The sequence below is a fragment of the Erpetoichthys calabaricus genome, chromosome 13 (assembly GCF_900747795.2).
Source record: "Erpetoichthys calabaricus chromosome 13, fErpCal1.3, whole genome shotgun sequence".
Taxonomy (NCBI): Eukaryota; Metazoa; Chordata; class Cladistia; order Polypteriformes; family Polypteridae; genus Erpetoichthys; species Erpetoichthys calabaricus.
In genome coordinates this window covers 65,422,365-65,444,032 of record NC_041406.2, presented here as the reverse complement: position 1 = coordinate 65,444,032, position 21,668 = coordinate 65,422,365, and the positions used below count along the sequence as shown (strand labels likewise).

Genomic DNA, 21,668 nt, shown 5'->3' with positions numbered 1-21,668 from the left:
ACTACATACTGCCTTGTGTTTGTTTTCATGATAGACTCTGACTCCCATGCAGTATACTAAATTAAATAATAAATAAATGTTTTTTATTCCCAATATTACTTGGTGTACCATTTCAAATACTGTATAATCTGAATTTATCACTCAGACCATTTGTGCATTTCCTGAATCCTCTTTGTTATAATGTTATTATTTTATAGCATTGTCTCTGAGGCTATAAATACCCTTGATGGGATGTCAGACCACTAGAAGGCTGATGTGCATTAGTGACACAAACATGACCAAAAGGGGTGAAAGGCCTTGAAAAATACCCCACAAACCAGAAAAGGACCTTCTGTGGCCTTCATAGATATAGGCCGCACCTCAGGCAACCTTTCTCCAAACTCCTTAGGCAGGTTATGGTCTACACATGTCTAAAATGGTCCAAAATGTTTCAAATGTACAAAATAATGTGAACAGAATACCATTCCATGAGATAGTGAGACAAGTCAAATGAAGAATCTTTATAAAATAAAAAATATTTAAATAACAAAAAGAAGCACAATAAAATAAGCCAAAAAAGGGAAAAGAGGAAAATAATGAGGCAAAAATTCAAAAAATATAATTCAAAGAATAGAGCAAAAATCCTCCAAACCAGAAAACCAAAACAGTACTCACTGAAAATGCTGTTAAAATTCCAACAATAATCATCTGACGGATCTGCTCACTAGCCTGAAATGTAAGAGATGAGGAATGGTCCCTCAGGAGTGAGATCAGCGTTAACCTTGCCTCTCAGGTTCCACACCCAAAGAACATAAGAAATCTTCAATACACAATACATAAAAACTTAATAATAAATTAACACAATTCTAATAATAATTGCATAAGGACAGAAAAACACCTAAAAATAATCTTTTCCAAAGCAACAAAAATGACAACAAAAAGGGAAATACACATAAGCCAGGGAACAAACCCTGTCTGTAATATAACTAAAGCATGAAAACATCCTAGGTCACTCCTTGCCGATCAATTTATACTTACCATTTAACATAAATCGCATTTTTTAGTGTTAGGAATTCAGAGTATCTAGAGAGTGCTGCACAAACAAAAGAGGGAATCAAGACAGACAGTAACTAGGATAGGAATCAAACTTCAGACTCTGGAGCTGATAAGCAGCAGGGCAATCCATTTCAGTACCGTATAGTGAATGCTGATTTAAGAGCAATGAAGTTTATGTATGTTTTGTTTGGTGGGAGTGGTATGAAAACCTATTATGATGCTCTGAATATACAGTATTCTTATTTTTCCAATTGATTATTAATTAATATGTTGTATTTCTGATCCAAAAACATGAAGGGTGTACAGAGGCAGGGTCTGTCTTCTGTAATCTTCAAACATGAATTTCCTCCTGTATAAAAATAGAGAAGAAGTGCTATACTGGACACCTTTTTGAATATATTTATTTGTTCTCATACTCTTAAGAAATACTGCAGTGCAGATATCTTTCCATTTATCAACTATAGCCATGAAACTCTTTTTGGCTGATTTTGTAATTTTTGCCCAGGACAGCTCCCGAGTAATTTTTGTGTGGTCTTTCTATATTTGACCTAAGGCAAATTGTCCTTCTAGGAAAGCAGGCTTATGCACAACCGCAAGGACTCCTTAGTAGACTGAAAATAAGAGATAAGAAAACAACTTATCTTCAGTACTATACAATTTGTTTTAACACTTTGCTGTCCAAAATATAGAATTTTTTTTTGTGTCAAGTCCCTTGGTTAGGAATGGTTATGGAATGGTCTGTTGATTAAAGTTGATATGGTAAGGCTGAAATAATTACTGGGTTAGTCTTTTAAACTTTTAGCTTTAAAGTTTTGCTTCACCCTTTATTATCCTATATAAGGAAATTAATTTGATTTGTGCATCAACAATAACCTTGCATAGACATAGGTTTTTAAATATTTAAAGATAAGGAAGCAGAAAATACAGTATAAGGAACCACATATGAATGCCGACATGCATGTATATATTAAAACTAGTATGTGTGTGTATATATATATATATATATATATATATATATATATATATATATATATATATATATAATATATACACACACAGTTACTGTAGGTCCATAAATATTTGGACAGACAACTTTGTTCTAATTTTGGTTCTGTACATTACCACAATGAATTTTAAATGAAACGACTCAGATGTAGTTGAAGTGCAGACTTTCAGCTTTAATTCAGTGGGGTGAACAAAACGATTGCATGAAAATGTGAGTCAACTAAAGCATTTTTTTTAACACAATCCCTTCATTTCAGGGGATCAAAAGTAATTGGACAAATTAAATAATGAAATAAAATGTTCATTTCTAATACTTGGTTGAAAACCCTTTGCTGGCAATGACAGCCTGAAGTCTTGAACTCATGGACATCACCAGATGCTGGGTTTCCTCCTTTTAATGCTCTGCCAGGCCTTTACTGCAGCGGCTTTCAGTTGCTGTTTGTTTGTGGGCCTTTCTGTCTGAAGTTTAGCCTTCAACAAGTGAAATGCATGCTCAATTGGGTTAAGATCAGGTGACTGACTTGGCCATTCAAGAATTTTCCACTTCTTTGCTTTAATAAACTCCTGGGTTGCTTTGGCTGTATGTTTTGGATCATTGTCCATCTGTATCATGAAACGCCGCCCAATCAATTTGACTGCATTTAGCTGGATTTGAGCAGACAGTATGTCTCTGAACACCTCAGAATTCATTCGGCTGCTTCTGTCCTGTGTCACATCATCAATAAACACAAGTGTCCCAGTGCCACTGGCAGCCATGCATGCCCAAGCCATCACACTGTCTCCACCGTGTTTTACAGATGATGTGGTATGCTTTGGATAATGAGCTGTTCCACTCCTTCTCCATACTTTTTTCTTGCCATCATTCTGGTAGAGGTTGATCTTGGTTTCATCTGTCCAAAGAATGTTTTCCCAGAACTGTGCTAGCTTTTTTAGATGTTCTTTAGCAAAGTCCAGTCTAGCCTTTCTATTCTTGAGGCTTATGAGTGGCTTGCACCTTGCAGTGCACCCTCTGTATTTACTTTCATGCAGTCTTCTCTTTATGGTAGACTTGGATATCGATACGCCTGCCCCCTGGAGAGTGTTGCTCACTTAGTTGGCTGTTGTGAAGGGGTTTCTCTTCACCATGGAAATGATTCTGCAATCATCCACCACTGTTGTCTTCCGTGGACATCCAGGTCTTTTTGCGTTGCTGAGTTCACCATTGCTTGCTTTCTTTTTCAGGATGTACCAAACTGTAGATTTTGCCACTCGTAATATTGTAGCAAATTCTCGAATGGGTTTTTTCTGTTTTCGCAGCTTAAGGATGGCTTCTTTCACCTGCATGGAGAGCTCCTTTGACCACATGTTGTCTGTTCACAGAAAAATCTTCCACATGCAAGCACCACACCGCAAATCAACTCCAGGCCTTTTATCTGCTTAATTGATAATGACATAACGACGGACTTGCCCACACCTGCCCATGAAATAGCCTTTGAGTCAATTGTCCAATTACTTTTGAGCCCCTGAAATGAAGGGATTGTGTTAAAAAAATGCTTTAGTTGCCTCACATTTTTATGCAATCGTTTTGTTCACCCCACTGAATTAAAGCTGAAAGTCTGCACTTCAACTGCATCTGAGTTGTTTCATTTAAAATTCATTGTGGTAATGTACAGAACCAAAATTAGAAAAAAGTTGTCTGTCCAAATATTTATGGACCTAACTGTATATGTATATATATGTATATGTATGTGTATATATGTATGTGTATGTGTATGTATATATATATATATATATATATATATATATATATATATATATATATATATATATGTATATATGTATATATATATATATATATGTATATATGTATATATATATATATATATGTATATATGTATATATATATATATATATATGTATATATGTATATATATATATATATATATATGTATATATGTATATATATATATATATATATGTATATATGTATATATATATATATATATATATGTATATATAATATATATATATATATATATATGTATATATAATATATATATATATATATATATATGTATATATAATATATATGTATATATATATATGTATATATAATATATATGTATATATATATATGTATATATAATATATATATATATATATATATATATACTGTTCCATTCATTCGTAAACCTGAGATCCCTGACTGTTCTTTAATAATTGCCCTTTGCCCTAGTAACATCTTGCAAGCTGGGCACTGTTCAGAATATTGGCCATTAATGAAGCATGATATGTTTGAAAAGGCAGAGATTTATTTATACTCATTTTTTATTCTAAAACTAGATTTGTAATATTTATTTTTGTGACTATCTGACATCAGTGTATATTCAAGTGTATTATTCATACATGAGATAACAGTTTTATTTTCAGTGTTTGTTGGTTTATTTTAATTTATTATCCTAAATTTTCCCTTGGGTCCAATGAAATAAAGCAATATCATGGATACCCATTACCTAACTTATGAGTTTTAACATTTCTTAAATCTTTTTTTTTATTATTTTCTTCTTTGTGTGCAGAAACTTCCTACAGTTCTTAATCTGGAAGAGATTGAAGAGTACAGAGACAAACTGAAGAAGCAGCAGGCTGCCGTAAGAAATATTCTATTTAAAGCCCATAGTCAAAAGACTCCTTGATAACGTATGCTATGAGAATCATAACTTTATAGATTTAACTGCAAAATTTCATTTAGAAATATTATTTTTTATAGTAAGTTGCACAAAGGTTTGATTATTATATTTCTAATAACTGAGATGATAACCTTTTATTCAGGGCTTCTTGAAATAGCATAGCAAAGTTAAATGAAAACGAAAGACACAAATTAAATTAATTTCAGTTTTGTTCTCATTTTTATCTTGTTTAATAAAAGTGAAATATTCTCTGCAGTCTCTTTTGCCTTCCAGTATGTTCATTCATCTTTTTTCATGTTAAGGTGTATTGTTAAATGTTTTTCTTTTACATGCTGAGCAGAGATTTAAAATTATTATCTTAAATATTACATTTTAAGTCTGTGTCAAAAATGCTTTCATTTGCTGGAAAAACTTTCAATGGGGAATAAAGGTAAACTATTCTTTAGTCTGTGAAAGTGAAAAAGTAAGGCATGCTGAGAGTTCTTTTTCATAGTTTAGGTGTCTTAGAGGAATAGTTAAAGATATGTTAAAATAAATTCTTAAGGCATTCAGAACTTTAAAGCAGATGCTATGCCACAGTGGGAAATGGGGAGTCTAAAGGGTAGCAGAAAAAAGAACACCACCTCAGTATCAGTCGATTACACTTTACAGATGAGGGAATTCTTTATGGCTCTTTGCACTCTGGTGGGACTTTGTGAACTGCTTACTTTCTGTTCTGAACTCCACTTCAAAACAGCCTTTATTATTTTTTTTTCTTCTTGATATAATAAAAATTAGGGCAAAACCCATACAACCTGCGGATAGCAGTCATTAATATTTAATAACTTCTTTATACATAGCAGTTTTAATGAGAATAAAATACGTAATATTAATGCAGTGATAATGTAGAAAAGTAATAATTTTGTTTTTATTCTTGGAACTCGGAAATTTGAGTGGATTAAATACATTATTAATACAGTTTATTGAATTAATTATATGAATGAGTTTTGAATCAGCCAGGAAAGCAGCTGGTGATATATGATAGTAATATGTAAAAAGGAAACAGGGATACAGGTTTAATATGTCCAGTTAAAGAAGGCAGTATGTGCCCTTTGTTGGATTTTAACTGAAACAGAAAGAACAGGAACAGAAAGGACTGATGATGATGGCAATGAAGTAATTTAAAATAATTATTATCTTAGTTTAGTTTAGAGTAAGTCCATACTGTTTTTATGAGATATGCACAGTTATTTCTCTTCCAGCTTGCATATTTTATGATAGGACAATTTGCTTTGGAAGCCCAGAAACAGTTTTATATGTTTGTAAATTAAAATGATCTTGCCAAACCAGCTTTGCAATATCTTCATTAGTAGCATGCCATGATGTTGATGGAGAGACACTACAACCTGAAAAGCAGTATATGTGATATAAATACATCTATTTTATCTGTCCAGTATTGAAACAGCTTAATCTAGATTAGAGTCACGGCAAGCTAGACCTATTTCTGGGAATACTGGATGCAAGGCAGAAAGCAACACTGGATGAGGTGTCTTCTTTATAATACACACACACACACACACGTGTGCATCTCAGAATTCCTACACCAAAGTTCATCCATTCTGCACTTGTCATCTTTCCATTTCTTTTCACAAATAATGAGCAATGCCCCGTTGAGTTTGCTTTTCCTTGAGTCTATCAAAATCGCAGAAAAATATGCCAAACTCTGCGAAATGCATTGAAGTCAATGGGAAAAGAGAAATTGAACTAATTTTTAGTGAATTATAAAGGCGCAATGGTCTGTTGGAAATGTGCTAGACCAATTATTGTGGCCAAAACCATGACCTGAGATGAGAGGCAGCAGTGCTACTCTTAATACCTTTATGAGATAAAATTAGCAGAATTAAATAACAGAACAATATGTGTCCTGCAGACATGAAGCATGAATTAACTAAAGCTTGCCCCCCGACAGATTTCATATTATGTAAATGTCTCTTTTGGACCCCCCCCCATCACCAGACGCTTTTGATCGTTCAGTGCCACTGCTACCAGATAAGTACAACACTAAAGCGTGTGAATTCTTCACTCCTTCACGTTTGCATCAACTGCACAGCACTCTGGTTAATACTATTAAAGGGGTAGGCTCACATATTACATACAGGTCATGTACAAGTCCATACAAAAAGACATCACCTTTATGTCACAAATACACAAACACTTTTCCAGTTTCCTTCTGCATGTGCACTTTGTGTTTAAATATATTAACAGATTTTCAACTATATTCATCCCACTACTAGGATCAGAATTATATACTTATGGGGCTGTCCCATCTAACATTGATGGCTACAGGTCTGTCACACTGGCCTTGCAAAGCCTCATGGAGCACTATGAAGCATCTAAGTTCATCTAAGCCAGCAGCACATTGAATTTTCAGGAAAGTACCTATATTTGGCAAATAAAGTCATCAGGGAACATGACATATTTGCTATGAAAAAGTCTTTGGTGTATTTACTTATCCACACTACTCTTGACCATGGCCTGCCTTTTTCCTGCCTGTAATCCATCTCTCTTCTAGACTGTAGACTTACTGAGCCTCTGTCCTGAGGTAGCCAGGACTGCTTCTTGAGTTTCAGTCCACTGTGGCTGCAGGTTTTTTTTTTAACCAATTTCACAATCACTGGGTCATTTTACCACTGTTTGATCCTTATTCAAGGCAATACAATAGTGAGATTTATAAGAACTGTAGACATACTTTTACTATAATTTTACTAAAGAGAGTTAAGTTTTCCTATTAATTCACCTTTTTCTGTGAACATATACTCTTATTAATTGTATCATAATGACAATTAATGACAAGAAGAGCAGACATATCAGGCAAAAACACTAAAAGACTGTAGCTACTTAAGTGTCAGATACAGAGTAGTGCTCTTTAGTATGTAAGGGCGTAAATAACTAAAACATCTGGAAAAAGTGGAGTGGAAAAAAAAAAAAAAAGATACACACTAAATTATGTCCATGTAATATGCTTAAATTCTTATTACATTCCAATAAAAATATTAGCAAGCACAGGTTGTGATTTCTAAATTGACACCAAAGCACAAAAACTGCTTGATATAACAGGTTGTTTAAATAATGTAGGTGTCCACTTAAAATTAAAAAAATAAAATAAAATTAGAAGTTGTTTGGGACTCTGAGGACTGTGTCTGAGAACCACTGCTCCAGAATCAGGAACAGCAAACTTTTCTACAAGAACTCCAGCCTAGAATTCCCAATAGTACTGTTGATGTGCTGTTTAGGACTATTTTTTTTTCATCTTACCCCCATGCTGCTTCTTAAAATTTGATTCCAATCCTGTCTGCTTCCTCACAGATCCAACTTCAGTCCTTTTCATTTCATTCTTATCACTAAAATTATGTCCCATATTGCAAGTTGTGTTTCAAGAGTCCCTATCAGCCAGAAGGTATTCTTGCCTTTGCCTCTTATTATCTCCTGCTCGATTTTAAGGGCACTGTCCTAACTGCAGTACATCAGTGCAGCATGCGGTGTTTCGTAGTTTTAAATTTTTTTGTTATTTTCTTATTAATTGCATTCATACAAATTACTTAGGAATGCTTTAAAATCACTCCAGACTCACTGGTATGAGAAAATCCCTGTAGATGATACACCGTTTGACTTTGTTAGATGTCTAGTTATTCATGACAATGAGCTTTTTGGATTCCTTCCTATTTTTGGACCTTTAGTCCTAAAACCCCACATTTTTAGGCAATTTTTAAACCATATTTGTGCAGGAGATTACTCCCTTATGATAAAGAGTAAACCAGTTGTTTTCTTCAGCAAAAATGATCAGAAGGACTTGAATTTGTTCTTGTTCTGTCATCTGACCCCAGGGGTTCACTCTTAATGGGATATGAAGGGGTCAAAATTACTCCTTTTCACAAAACTTCAAAATAATGGTGGTTTGTAATATAAGAATGTGTAGTGTCATTTTATGCCATTTCAAGGTTGCTAGTCATAAATATTGAAACATTTTTGATATTTGATTCTTTACCAGTGGTCCTAGCCTTCTAAGAGCCACTTACAGAAAGTTAAAAATGGCAAATTTCAGACATAAGAATGTGGGGGTAAAATGTTAGACCATTTCAAGGTTAGTGAATACAAATACAATATTTTAGATGATCTCTACTGGAGACTAAAATGGCAAATTTCTATTACACTGGATAGTATTTAAACTTTAGACATTTAAATTGAAGCATACATTTTACAATTTCAAATATTTGACACAACTATTCTTTTTTTCATGTAATTCTACCTCATGAAGTAAATAATTACATTTCTTATGAAGACCTCAAATTAGGACAGCTTGCTGTAATTCACACTTTTCACTGTTGTAATCACTTTAGTATTTATACCTGTAGTAAACATACTTGTGTTTTTTATTATAGGGATATTAATTTTGACATTTGTTAAAATTTTCACATTCATTTTAGGAGTGTTGTTTTTTGTTTCCATTTTGCTTTATTTGTTTATTTGATGACATGTTGGATTATGTTATCACGTTCATATTCACATTGTCATGGGGGCTATGATTAATGACGACACTGGTACCTTCATTATAAATTTGGTGGCAAGCAGTAGGTTCAGTATCCCTCTGTGGATATTCCAAAACAACTTAAATCTTAGCAGTACTTAGTTTCATTCACAAGCATACCATAGTTTTTGGTTTGTGTTGTTGACTTCGACTTTGCTCTGTTTGTGATGTAGGAGTTTACTGTGACCTTGGTTAGTTCCAGACCTTATCTTTTCCCATCCTCCTCATTTCCTTATTTCAATAACAGCCCACAATAATTTCGGTCACACCTTCTGTGATCAGTATAATTGCCTCTTCTAATATACATTAGTGTGTAAACTAAGTGGAAAACATAACAGGAGAACCACAGCCAGCCATAAACTAATTAATCAACATGCTTAAATATTTATCAGGTGAAAAAACAACACTAAATATTAATTAGAAATAAATTGTTTTTAAACAAATTACGACTACAAATCCTGAAAAATAACAAAAACAGAGGAAGGATAAAATAGCACAGGTTGCAGTCATCAAATAATGTTAATTATTAACAAAAAGAGAATTAATCAAAATAAACACATTATTGTTCATGACAAAGAGAAACTTGACTATGGAGAAAATAATAAAATAATGAAATATACAAATGCAGAAAAACTGAAACAACCCTCAAATGCAGAAACTATGAGAGAGAGAAAGAACTTAGTCAACAAAGAAAAGAATAAATTATCAGTAGCCAAAAACCTAAAAGTTAGTTAAGGCAGGTCCACACTTCTATATTTTAATTCAAATGAAATCATTCACCCTCAGAATTAACAACCTAAGAACGACCCCCTAAATGCAGAACAAAAGATCTAAATTAAGTTTAGTTACAATATAAAAGCCACAGAAACTTTTACAGAGACAGGTGGAAGTAAGTTAATTCTCCAGCAAAGAATTGCAGCTGTAGCAGCTACGCTATATTATTATGTTAGGTGACTGCCATAAATGTCAGTATGTACCTGAGGAATTTAACAATAAGAGGATGGAAGGAATGGTGTGAAGCTCCAACTAAACTGACAATTACAACTGACTTCATTTGTTTTTTGTTTACTTCATATATTACATGTTTTTGTTGTGTACAGAATTGCATGCTTTTCTACCTTTTATACTCCAAATGATTCATGCTACACTGAAATATTATTTAATTCAATGCGAAAACTCCTTTGCAAAATCGATTTATATAAAAAAAAAAAAACTCAATTCTTCACATTTTCTTAGTTTTTTTTCTAAACCATTCGTTTTGATTTAAAAACTGCTTAACAGTCTTAAACTAGCTTAGGAAGTTTTATATATTGTGAACTATTGTATCGCATACAGGTGGCAGATGTGCATATCTAAATGTCTTCAGTGACTCATGTACTGGATTTATTGCCATGTATTTAATATGATAAAGTTAGTTCCGGACAAATTGTTAAACAGTGGAAAGCTCTTGGAGTTATGCGGCACTCATTACAGTGAACACAGTTGTGCATAGAAAAAGAATAATATAGACTCGAAACCAAAAAAAAAAAATATATATATATATATTGTGAAAGGTGCTATATAGGCGCCTGACCCGACACAGACTGGACACGGAGGCACACGTAAAATAAAACAACTATTTGATTTTCTGTTCACCTGTGGGTGCATGGTTTTCCCATGTCCCACAGGTAGTACACAGTCCCAAGCACCGCACCAAACAAAACACCACCACAAAAACACTCTTCCCTTCCTCCACTCCTCTCGGCAGCTTCGTCTCCCTCCTCCCGACTCTGGCTCCTTGAGTGGTAGCTGTAGGCTCCTCTTATAGCCCACCCGGAAGTGCTTCAGGTGGTAATTAGCCTAATTAGGCTGCACTTCCGGGTGTGGCTGCATCACAGCCCAGACGGTCTCGTTAAGTCGTTCAGCTCCTCCTGGCGGTGGCCACGGAGCCGAAAATGCATGAGTTCCAGTGTTCCATGATTGTGGCCCCGATATCGCCCAGGGGGGCTGCCACCAAGTGTTCCCGGAAACGTAATGAGCCTCCCATGGCAGCTTCCCTGGATTCAGTGCCATGGGTGTCCTAGCCACCCGTCACAATAAATATATACATATATATATATATAATATTGTTGGCGTAATTGCTTCCCAAACTAATATACTCACCAGGGCTCGCAAAATCGCTAGCCCAACGTCCCGGGGCTATTGTGTCTTCCAGTCGGGCTACCAAAATCTATCTCAGCCCTGCCCGTCAGGCTATCGTAGGAAGGAAAAATATATGTCAGTGCTTTTGCATTCTTTCGCAAATGTAGCTGGGTAATTATGTCATTTACGGGCATCGATGAGCCACTGTCAATATGTGAAATATTGAAATCGTGTTTGAATTCACGTTTGTTTTTTTTACTTTCACTTTGCGATCGCGCGAACTGTGTATAGAGAGCGGCAGTACTGATTGGTCAGTGACGGATTAATTGCGCACCAATTCCTCTGACATCGTCTTATCACTCATTGGCTTACTATTCAAACATGACAAGTGAAATCTCCCGCAGCAAGCTTAAACATGTGATAGAGGTTGATTGCGCAGAGAATTTAAAAAATCGCTGATCGTTATGTGTGTGCGTGTGTAAAAATAGATGGATTTACGCAGGTATTTTAGTTCTGCTGAGCCAAATAAGACAGGTCAGGGTGAAGAAGGGACAGCCAAAGAAAAGCCTACCACAAAGCGGAAAAATTATGACAAATCAGACTATGAGGCAAAAAGAGAGCAGCTTTTTGGTTTCATGGACAAAAGAATTTCTGTGGCTGGAATATGACAAGCTAAATAACATAATGTTCTGCCGGGTGTGTCGTGAGTTTCTCTCGATTTCTGACACGACAAGCGCCTTTGTTACTGGGACCAATAATTTTAGGAAAGACCCCATCAGAACCCATGAGAAATCTCTGCATCACAAGAAATGCATTGGTGCTCAGTCTGCAGCATCTTTCCCAGAACAAACACCAATTGCAAAAAACATACTAAAAATAAACCAAGCACAACAAGAAGTCCTGAAAAAGCTGTTTAGAACAGTGTACTATGTTGCAAAGAGTGAACTACCATTGGCAAAATTTAGCAGTCTTTGCAAACTTCAAAAAGCAAATGGCCTAGATCTTGGTTCCACTTACCTCAATGGCCATTCTTGCAGAGAGTTTATTGGAGCAATAGCACAAATTTCAAGAGACCAGATCGAAAAGGAAATTCAAGAAAGCAGGTTCTTATCCATTCTTGCAGATGGCAGTACAGACACTGGTATAATAGAACAGGAGTTGGTTCATGTCAGGTATGTGAGAGATAATGGTGACATATCCACATACATGATCAAATGTCAGCCAGTCAAGAGTGCAAATGCTGCAGGTATTTTAGAGGCTATTGATGAAGCAGTGAACACCATGGGTATCAGAGAAGACACATGGAAAAAGAAAGTAGTGTGTGCAAATTTTGATTGTGCTGCAGTGATGATGGGTGAGAAAACAGGAGTAGCTGGGAGACTGAAACAGAGGATACCCCACATCATAACAATCCACTGTGTAGCGCACAAATTAGAGCTAGCCGTGCTGGATAGCGTGAAAGGCTGTGAGTACCTGGTGAAATTTGAAGATACACTGAAAACCATCTTTAAGATGTACTACTATTCCCCAAAGAAGCGAAGAGAACTGACAGAAATAAGTGAACTGCTAAATGAGAAACTGTTACATTTCAGTGGCCTGAAGAGCACACGGTGGCTTCCAAGCCGACTGAGATGTCTGCAGGCTGTGGAAAAAAATTACACTCCCACTGTTGTTCATATGGAGAACATGGCAGGAGGAAGTGATGTCAAGTCCGAGGATGCAGCCAAAGCTAAGGGGGTGGAGCAGGAGATGAAGACTGAGAAATTTGTTCGCTTCCTGCATTTCATGTTGGACTACAGTACCATCTTATCCAAGTGCTGAACTGATTTTCAGCATGATAACCTAAACATCACACGAACAAATCAGTTAGTTGAGAGCACCACATCACGCTTACTCAGCCTAAAAACAAAACCAGGAGAATACCATAAAACCTTGGACATAAAGTTCACAGCGAACGAGGATGGTAGCATTTGCTACTGTGGAACTCAGCTCACAAAAAGTCAGCGACCTGCTAGAAGAGGTGAGGGTACAGACAAAGACACCTTTGGTGCAGAGATTCAGAAGATTATTGACAACACAGTCAAGTACATGGACAACAGATTTAAAAATCTGCGTGAAAAGCCTCTCTCTTGTTTCAAGGTTTTTGACCCTTCCACTCTTCCCTACCCCAGAGAAGAGCTGGCAAATTATGGGGATGAAGAGGTGGATTATCTTGTCACACATTTTTCCAGTTTGCTAGATGAGGAAGAGAAAGAGAAAATTCTACAAGAATGGATGGATCTAAAAATGTGGCTTGCAGAACACCGGGGTAGCAAGGTAATTGATTGCTTGTACAGAGATCTCCTCTCTGAGAATCCAGAACACCTCTCTCATATCTTGTTGCTGGTGAAATTAATGCTGGCACTTAGTCCATCAACAGCCATCTGTGAGAGAGGATTTTCTTGCATGAACCGAGTGAAGACAACACATCGTACCTCTGTACACCCTGAAACACTGAATGACTGCATGCAACTCTCCATTAATGGGGAAACAGTTGAATCTTTTTGCCCTGACAAGTCAATTCATTTCTGGATGTTTTCTGGAAAAGGTTCAAGATACCTGGATCATAAAACCCCGACAAGAACAAATGGAGGCCGATGCACAGGAAGAGAAAGCTGATGAAGGAGATGCTATGTCCTCAACGTCGAGTGGTATTTTCTCATCCGTGACTTCAGTGGAAATTTCAGATTCAGAATCTGACACAGACTGATTCATGTTCTACACAGTTCTTACAAGTTCATAGAAATTTCTGTTCAATTAGAACCAAATATTTGAGTTGATGATTGTAATTTTTATACAGTTGTTGTAATTTGTGTTTTAACAATTTTTTGATTGATGTTTTGTTTCCTTTACAATATTATACATTAAAAATAATCTTTTTTATTTGGGCTACTTAAATTTATTTTGGGCTACCAAAAACTGAAGAGTGCCTGCCCGAAGGGCTACCAGGGATTTTGAAATTTTGCGAGCCCTGCTCACTGTTTTTTGTTTGTTTTTGCATGTCTAAAATATATTTTTTCAATTCTTTGTATGTTTACACTTTTCTGTGCTTTTGGATATTTATAGTGAATGATAGTCTTTGTAGCACTTTAAGCCATGCGATAATTTGAAGAGCACTGTTGACAGTATCTGCATAAGATAAAGCAACTGAGTGGTTGTTATTTTATAACATGAGAACCACTCCATCGATGCCCTTCAAATTTCATATGCATGCAGTTGACACCAATAAGAAGGTTTTAGTACCAAACAGTGGAATAATTACAGTGAAGGGTAATCTGAATCATCTTGTTTTCACTATATTATTTCCTGTATTTTATATTTTTCATTCATATAACAAAGCCATCAATATAAAAAAAGCTTTCTGCCTGGTTGGTTGACTCATCCCCTTGTTAACCATTATAAGTCACTTTTACACTCTCTACCACTAATATTGTATATATTGTCACTGCTTCTGCTCTTCTGACCCAAATTCCACTCACCCAAACATTTCTTACTCAAATTCTTCTGATAACAGTAAATATCTTTTGGTTATTTGTCCCCTTTATTAATATGGTCATCTTTTCTCCAGTAAGACCTACATTTCTACCTAGCAAAATTAATAGTTTAACCATGCATATTTTTCCAGTATTCTATTAAACCTTTTTTAAATACAAAAATTTTTGACAAGCTTAAGCCATAGTTAAGGGCAGGTATTGTGGTGACTTGGCTAAAGTTTAAACTTTAAATCCTAAGGTTGTTGGTTTAATTCCCAATTATTACTCAGTTCGTGACTTTAACAAGTCACCTAACCTACTTGTAAACATAAACAACAGTACACAATCCTAGTTTTTCAAATCACCTTGGATAAAACATGAGCCAAGTGTAAAAATAATAATAATCTCACCGACCCCATCATTGCAAAGTTCTAATAGTAAACTCTTTTAAGTCATCCTTAACTAATCATGTTTAAATGTCAATTGGTTGTTACAGAAATATTTCCAAACCTTTGCAATTGTGTTAGCACAGCTGAAATCATGTTATTCTGTTCCATAACACAAATAAATTACCTTTCTTTTGAGTGTTTTCAAGTGGGAACCAGAGAACTGGAAAAGGAGTTTATTTGAGAGACTATGGTAGTGATCTAAGCAAAATGAAGAACCATACTAGGTAACATGTTAAGCTGGTGCTGAAAAAAGAAAAAAAAAAAGCTGACTTGGATAGTAACTGAGAGCATTGTCTTTAAGCATGTAATTATTTATTGAAAAAAAAAATACTTGTGGATATTATGAGTTTATTGGCATGGATTGATAGATGGATTTGCCTATACTGTCAAAAAAAGCTTGTGGCTTATCCCTGAAACTCTGATGAATAAATTCGTCTTTCTCTGCTTACATTCCTACCTACATGACGGTGTCTTTACGGCCTTAACTTTATTCATTTAACCACTGGAATGAATGTTGGTTCACAGTACATATGTTCTTGGCAGCTTTTATCTGGATAAGATACTGCGATAACTTAGTTGTCAGCAGTCCAAAGGAGCTTGATCAACCACAAGGTCTCCCATCGTTTGGTAGTCTTCATACTTCCTCCAGAACAAACCTCAAGGGCTTGGTGTCCCAAGAATAACAAGGCATCACAGAATGATCTGGTGACAGTGCTTCTTGGTGAGTAGACAGGATTGTGTGGTTAAGACCAGTAATATAAGACCAGTGTCAATATCTTTGTAAAATATTATAAAAGAAACAAGATTGATTCTTTAGTTTCTTAGTAGCCGGGAAAACTGGAGGTCTTTTATGGACAGAAAATAATTGCTAGGAAGAGCAAAGGACACAAGATTCACTTCTGATCTTGGACATCCTGTTAATAGTTTTATAGTCATAGTATGCATTGAATATGTATACTAAATACTTGCGGGTATATGAAAGTATTACACTTTTTTAAAGATTAGATAACTGTTTTCATGTCCAGTTGGTAGCAGCCAGTAATAGATATGGTCAGGATTAACTATAGCTCTGTTTATGTTATTGTTAAATATTTTGTATATCACAGACTTAAAAATGCAGCTGTTGAGATGACCACGGCAGTCTGTTAGCTTAAGAAAGTTTCTGGAATACCAGATACAAGTGCATATTATAATCTTTCAAGGCTTAAAAAGGTTTCTGGGATACTAGATACAAGCATATATCATAATCTTTCAAAAGGTACAAGTTTTCGTGTCTTAAGACCACGTGGTGGTCAGAGATACCATTTTTCACCACTTGTTAACAGAATGTATATCATTAGTCATTTCATAGTCCAAAGAATGATCCAGATACAGTGGGTTCAGAAAGTATACAGATCCCTTCACTTTTTTCATGTTTTGTTATGTTGCAACCTTATGATAAAATCATATACAGTAGATCTCCGCGAAGTCGCGGTTCAGAGTACGCAGCCTGAGTCATTCACAGATTTTTCCTTAGAACCTAACTAATAATTACTAATAATAATAATAACTAATAGTTATCGGAAACCGCAAATATCCTCCGCAATTTTTATGGCTTTTTTCGTGGTAATACTGTACTGTAGAGAGAACCGCAGCTTGGGATGGTGAAAGTAGCCAATAGAATTTGAAACTGCAACTCCCAGCAGTCCCTGCAGTGGATTATTATTATTATTATTATTATTATTATTATCTGATTGGTCTTCTGCTGAGGGTGCTGGGGCTGTTGAGGTCAAAAGGTGTCAGTGCTGCTTTTAAAAAGGGGGCCGGTGACCAAAAGCAAAAAAAAATGTTTTTGTAATTTGTGTTTCAAGTTCCTGTCTCTCTGTCTGGCTTCTCTTGGGTTACCTGTACTTATTCATTTTGTCCTGGATCGTTTTGTGCATCTGAATTATCTGCGTCTGCCTGTGTACATGAGGACTGTAAGCGGATTCATGGCCATCCTGCAAAGAAAGGAGTGCTTTTGAACCCGTCCACCTGTCTTCACCATTTCAGGAACTACCGGTAGGACTATCTTTACATTCCCATTCAATGTGCGGATCTCTGCACTATCCATTTTCATCATTACATTTCATCCGTTGCCGTTTTTTATTAACTTTTTCATGATTTACTGTGTGTGTTTTGTTTGTGCTTTGTTGTATTTAATGTGTAATCGCCATAAGGGGAACAGGGGTGGTATCGTTGTTTTCTTATTTCACTTGTTTTCATTACATTCTTTATTTGCTGTTTGATTACCGGTTTGCTTTGTTTTTGTCTCTGTTTGTGAGTGCGCGCTGGTCGGGTCAAGGCTGGTTGCGACCCTGGAATCTCCACCATAAAAATAAATAAATCACTGTTGACGGTGTGAATCTTAGCGGCACCGGACCGCTACAGCATTATTCATTTCTCCTTGCTGCTGATTGACTGTGATACATCTCCAGTTGAGTGTTCTTGTGTTTTCTGTTTACTTAAAAGCCTGAACAGCACCTGTCCTTTTTGGCTGATTGCTTTGTTTCTCTCTCCTCCCCCAGACATTCTCTGCTCCTGCTGGGGGTTGTGCTCCCCTATGATGTTTGTCTATTGTTTCATCGATAACTAACTGAATACTGAGCTTGTTTTACTTCTGAAAGAGACATGTTTGTTTGAAGTGTTTAAATAAAGTTCCTGTCTCTATAGTCTCCTGTGTTTCTGTGACCCAAGCGTGAGACCCTGCAGTACTGCAGCCGCACTAAGACTAGCCTGCCAGCGTCTGCGCTTGCCTCTGTGTGCTTGTGTGCACCCAGTTCAAGGGCAGTTGGCTCAGTGATTTACATCCATGGCGTCAGTTGCACTTTGTACATATGGTTCCAGTAGTTTTTTTAAATAGTTTTTACAGTTCATTATCAGTGTGTAAAATGATAAGTGTTGCAGTAATTGTGATGCTCTTTGCATGAAAAAAAGTGTTCCATTAAAATTTCACTTTTTCTTTGTTAATTGTGACGTTTACTTAAAGTGCGGCAAAAAAGTATTTGGCGTCTAGGGATGCATCAACCCCCAAATATGTGGCAGTTTAAGGGTTAAAGCCCCAAGATGACGCCGAAATGAGCTGCACCGTCTAAGGCTTCTGGCAATGAAAACACACTTGCATGAATTACAGTACACATAGCTGTAACATCTGTATTTTACATTCTGGCACTGCGGGAAATATAGCAGTACAGTATACAGGTTTACCTTTACATTCTTTATTTTTAGGTAATGTATTAAGCTGAGTTTGAAATTAAATTAAAGTGTTTTGGGGGCATATTTAGGGTTTAAACTATGAAAATAGGCATTTTTTTTTAACCACATCCAAAATTCGTGGTTTTTCACAATTCGGTGCTCTAGGAACGTAACCCCTGTGAATTTTGGGGGTGTACTGTGAAATTTATTTTTCCCTCACATCATGCTCAATACCTACTACGACAAAGTGAAGTCAGGATTTTAGAAATTTTTGTAAGTTTGTTAAAAAAAAATATAAAAACTGAAATATCACATTGACACAAGTATTCAGACCTTTTATTTAATACTTAGTTTAAACACTTTGGGAGCTATTACTGCACAAAATCTTCTTAGGTATGACGTGAAAAGTTTTGAACATCAGGATTTGGGGATTTTCTGCCATTCTTCTCTGGAGATCCTCTTAAGCTCTACCATATTGGATGGTGGCCGGCAGTGGAGAGCAATTTTCAGCAGTCTCCAGAGATGTTTGATTGGGCTCAAATAGTGGCTGTGGCTCGAGGCAATTCTCTGTTTTGTCCCAAAGCCACTCCTGTGTTGTCTTAGGGTCTTTATTCTATTGAAATCTGAACCTTTGGCCAAGTCTTAGGTCCAGAGCACTCTGGAGCAGGTTTTCATCAACAATATCTCTGTACTTTGTTCCATTCATCTGTCCCCTAACCCTGTCTTGTCTCCCATTTCTTCCACTGAAGAAGAACCCCACATCTTGATGCTGCCACCATCATGCTTCACTGTTGGAATAGCAAAGTTCAGGTGATGGCGGTACCAGGTTTCCTTCAAATATAACACTAATCTTGATCTCATCAGACCAGAGAATCTCTTTTCTAGAAGATTCATGGTGATCCAAAATGTCTTCCATTTAAGAATTGTGAAGGTAGCTGTGCTCTGCAGAAATATTTTGTAAGCTGTGCTCTGCAGAAATATTTTGTAGCCTTTCGAAAAACTGTGTCTTGATATAATACTGTCTGTATTACTTCAGGCAGTTCTTTTAACCTCACGGCTTGCTTTTTCCTCCGATACATGAAGCTGTGGGACTCCTATAGACAGGTGTGTACCTTTCTCAATCCTGATCATGCCCAGTCAATTGAATTGACTACAGGTGGTCCCTAAACAAGATTTAGAAACATCTCGATGATGGTCAATAGAATGGTGTGCCCCTAAGTCAGATTTCAAGGGTCATAGCAAAGGGTCTGAATACATGTGTCAATATCATATTACAGTTCTTTTTAATAAATTAGCTAAAAATATATGTAAAATCCTGTTTTCTTTTTGCCATTCTGATTTTTATGTGTTGCTTGATGTAGGGAATAATAATACATGTTATTTATATAGCGCCTTTCCCATGCTCTAGGCACTTACAGAATATAAGAAAGAACGGCAGGGTATACAGTATATAGCATTGTACAAACCAGGTAAATAAATAAAGAAGATTACAACAGTGAATTCAGAGAAAAAAAATAAATTAATAAAAAAAAAATAAATAATGATTTTATTTTAGCACAAGGCTCCAGCATAGCCAAATGTAAATAAAGTGAAGGGTTCTGAATACTTTCTGAATCCACTGTACTGTATATGGAAAATGGTCAACAAACTCCAAAAGAATTTAACAGTATTTGACAATTTTGGGAGCATTAATATGAGCACTTAAGTTACCAACAACAGCAAAATTTTTGAATGTGGGATATACCACAAAGGTGGATGGGTTTATTCATTTAATAGTTTGTAGAAAGACAAACTGGAAACGATGGTGGCATTTCTTCTTCATAGCATGTCAGCTCCACGTTTGTTAACATTTAAAACATATTATATTTATTTCTTGTCTTTTTTGCATGTTTTTAGGTACCTCTATTTAGGCTCTGTTGCTGCCGCATTGGCTAGTGCTAGTGACTAGAAGTGCTTGCCAAGTGATGTCACCAACATCCGAGTATAAAGGTCACACCAGATACAATGTATTTACAGGTTATCTGAGTTTGTGGGTGATGCTCTTTATGTTGGCATTTACTTTCTTCAAATTGTAATCTCCAGTTAATGAATTAAGGCTTTGAATCTTGACCTTGAATTTGTGTGACATTTATGGTTTTGATGAAGGATTATAATTGGCACTAGGTTTAGACATTAGGCTTGTATTTACAATGATGTCTTCTCTTCTGGTCACTATCCCATTTATACTGTGTCTACCCTGCTTGGAACTGTATAGTGTACATGTGAGCAGGAAAATTTGTGGATAAAAAAAGAGGGTAGGAAATTTTTACTGATCCTGTATCTGTGACCAATGACAGCAAGAAGAAATTGATTAGGCTAGACTTTTCTTAAGAGCAGGGTAAAAGCTCTTTGAATTCATTTGTAGTCTTTCAAAGTTAGAGTCTAGTTTTGCAATGGCAGTATCTTTTTGAGATAAAGAAAATGTAGTGGTGATTTACAGCGTGTGTTGTTTAAATTGATCCATTTTATAGCTGTCAAATCTGCCACTAGGGATTCTCACATTTGAGTGGTTTTGGCTGCCAGACGCTAGGGGCAGAGGCCATGGCGCAATGCAGTGTTGTGTGACAGTTTGTTCAAAATGCTCCCATCTGACATTAAAGTTAAGATGGCAAACAGCATGTTCACTGCATTGTTCCATTAATAGTATTTCATTTGATAAAGTTGTATAACTTTTTTTTAACAAACTATCATTTGATGTAATATGTATTTTTTATTTTACATATACAGTACTGTACTATATATAATGAAAAATATTTTTCTGTGTCTATTTATGTTGCATTGTATGAAGGTTAAAAGTAATCAAAAAACTTGGGCAATTTTGTTTAACAGTTAGTTTACAATATTAATGTGGTATTTTAACTACATCTTGCAATTTAGAAATTACCCAAAAAACATATGGCACACTTAAACCCCCTGGCATTCATCTTCTGTTTTACAGGTGTCTAAGAAAGTAGCAGATTTGATTTTAGAAAAACAACCCTCCTATGTTAAGGTAAGAGCTACCACCTTTAGCCCAGAATGTCAAAAATTGCAATAGGAACTTAATTTTTAAATCTAACACAGG

General features: G+C 35.8%; 1 protein-coding gene across 4 annotated transcripts in view; it reads left to right on the top strand.

Moving 5' to 3' along the window:
• vps50 (VPS50 EARP/GARPII complex subunit) overlaps positions 1-21,668 on the top strand; it is a 408,283-nt gene that overhangs the window by 110,089 nt on the left and 276,526 nt on the right. For all 4 annotated transcript variants that reach the window (XM_051936104.1, XM_051936105.1, XM_028817093.2 and 1 more), the window contains exons 4-5: positions 4,596-4,667; positions 21,543-21,596. In XM_051936104.1, the coding sequence (XP_051792064.1) occupies positions 4,596-4,667; positions 21,543-21,596 (126 nt within the window). The remainder of the gene's footprint in view (positions 1-4,595; positions 4,668-21,542; positions 21,597-21,668) is intronic.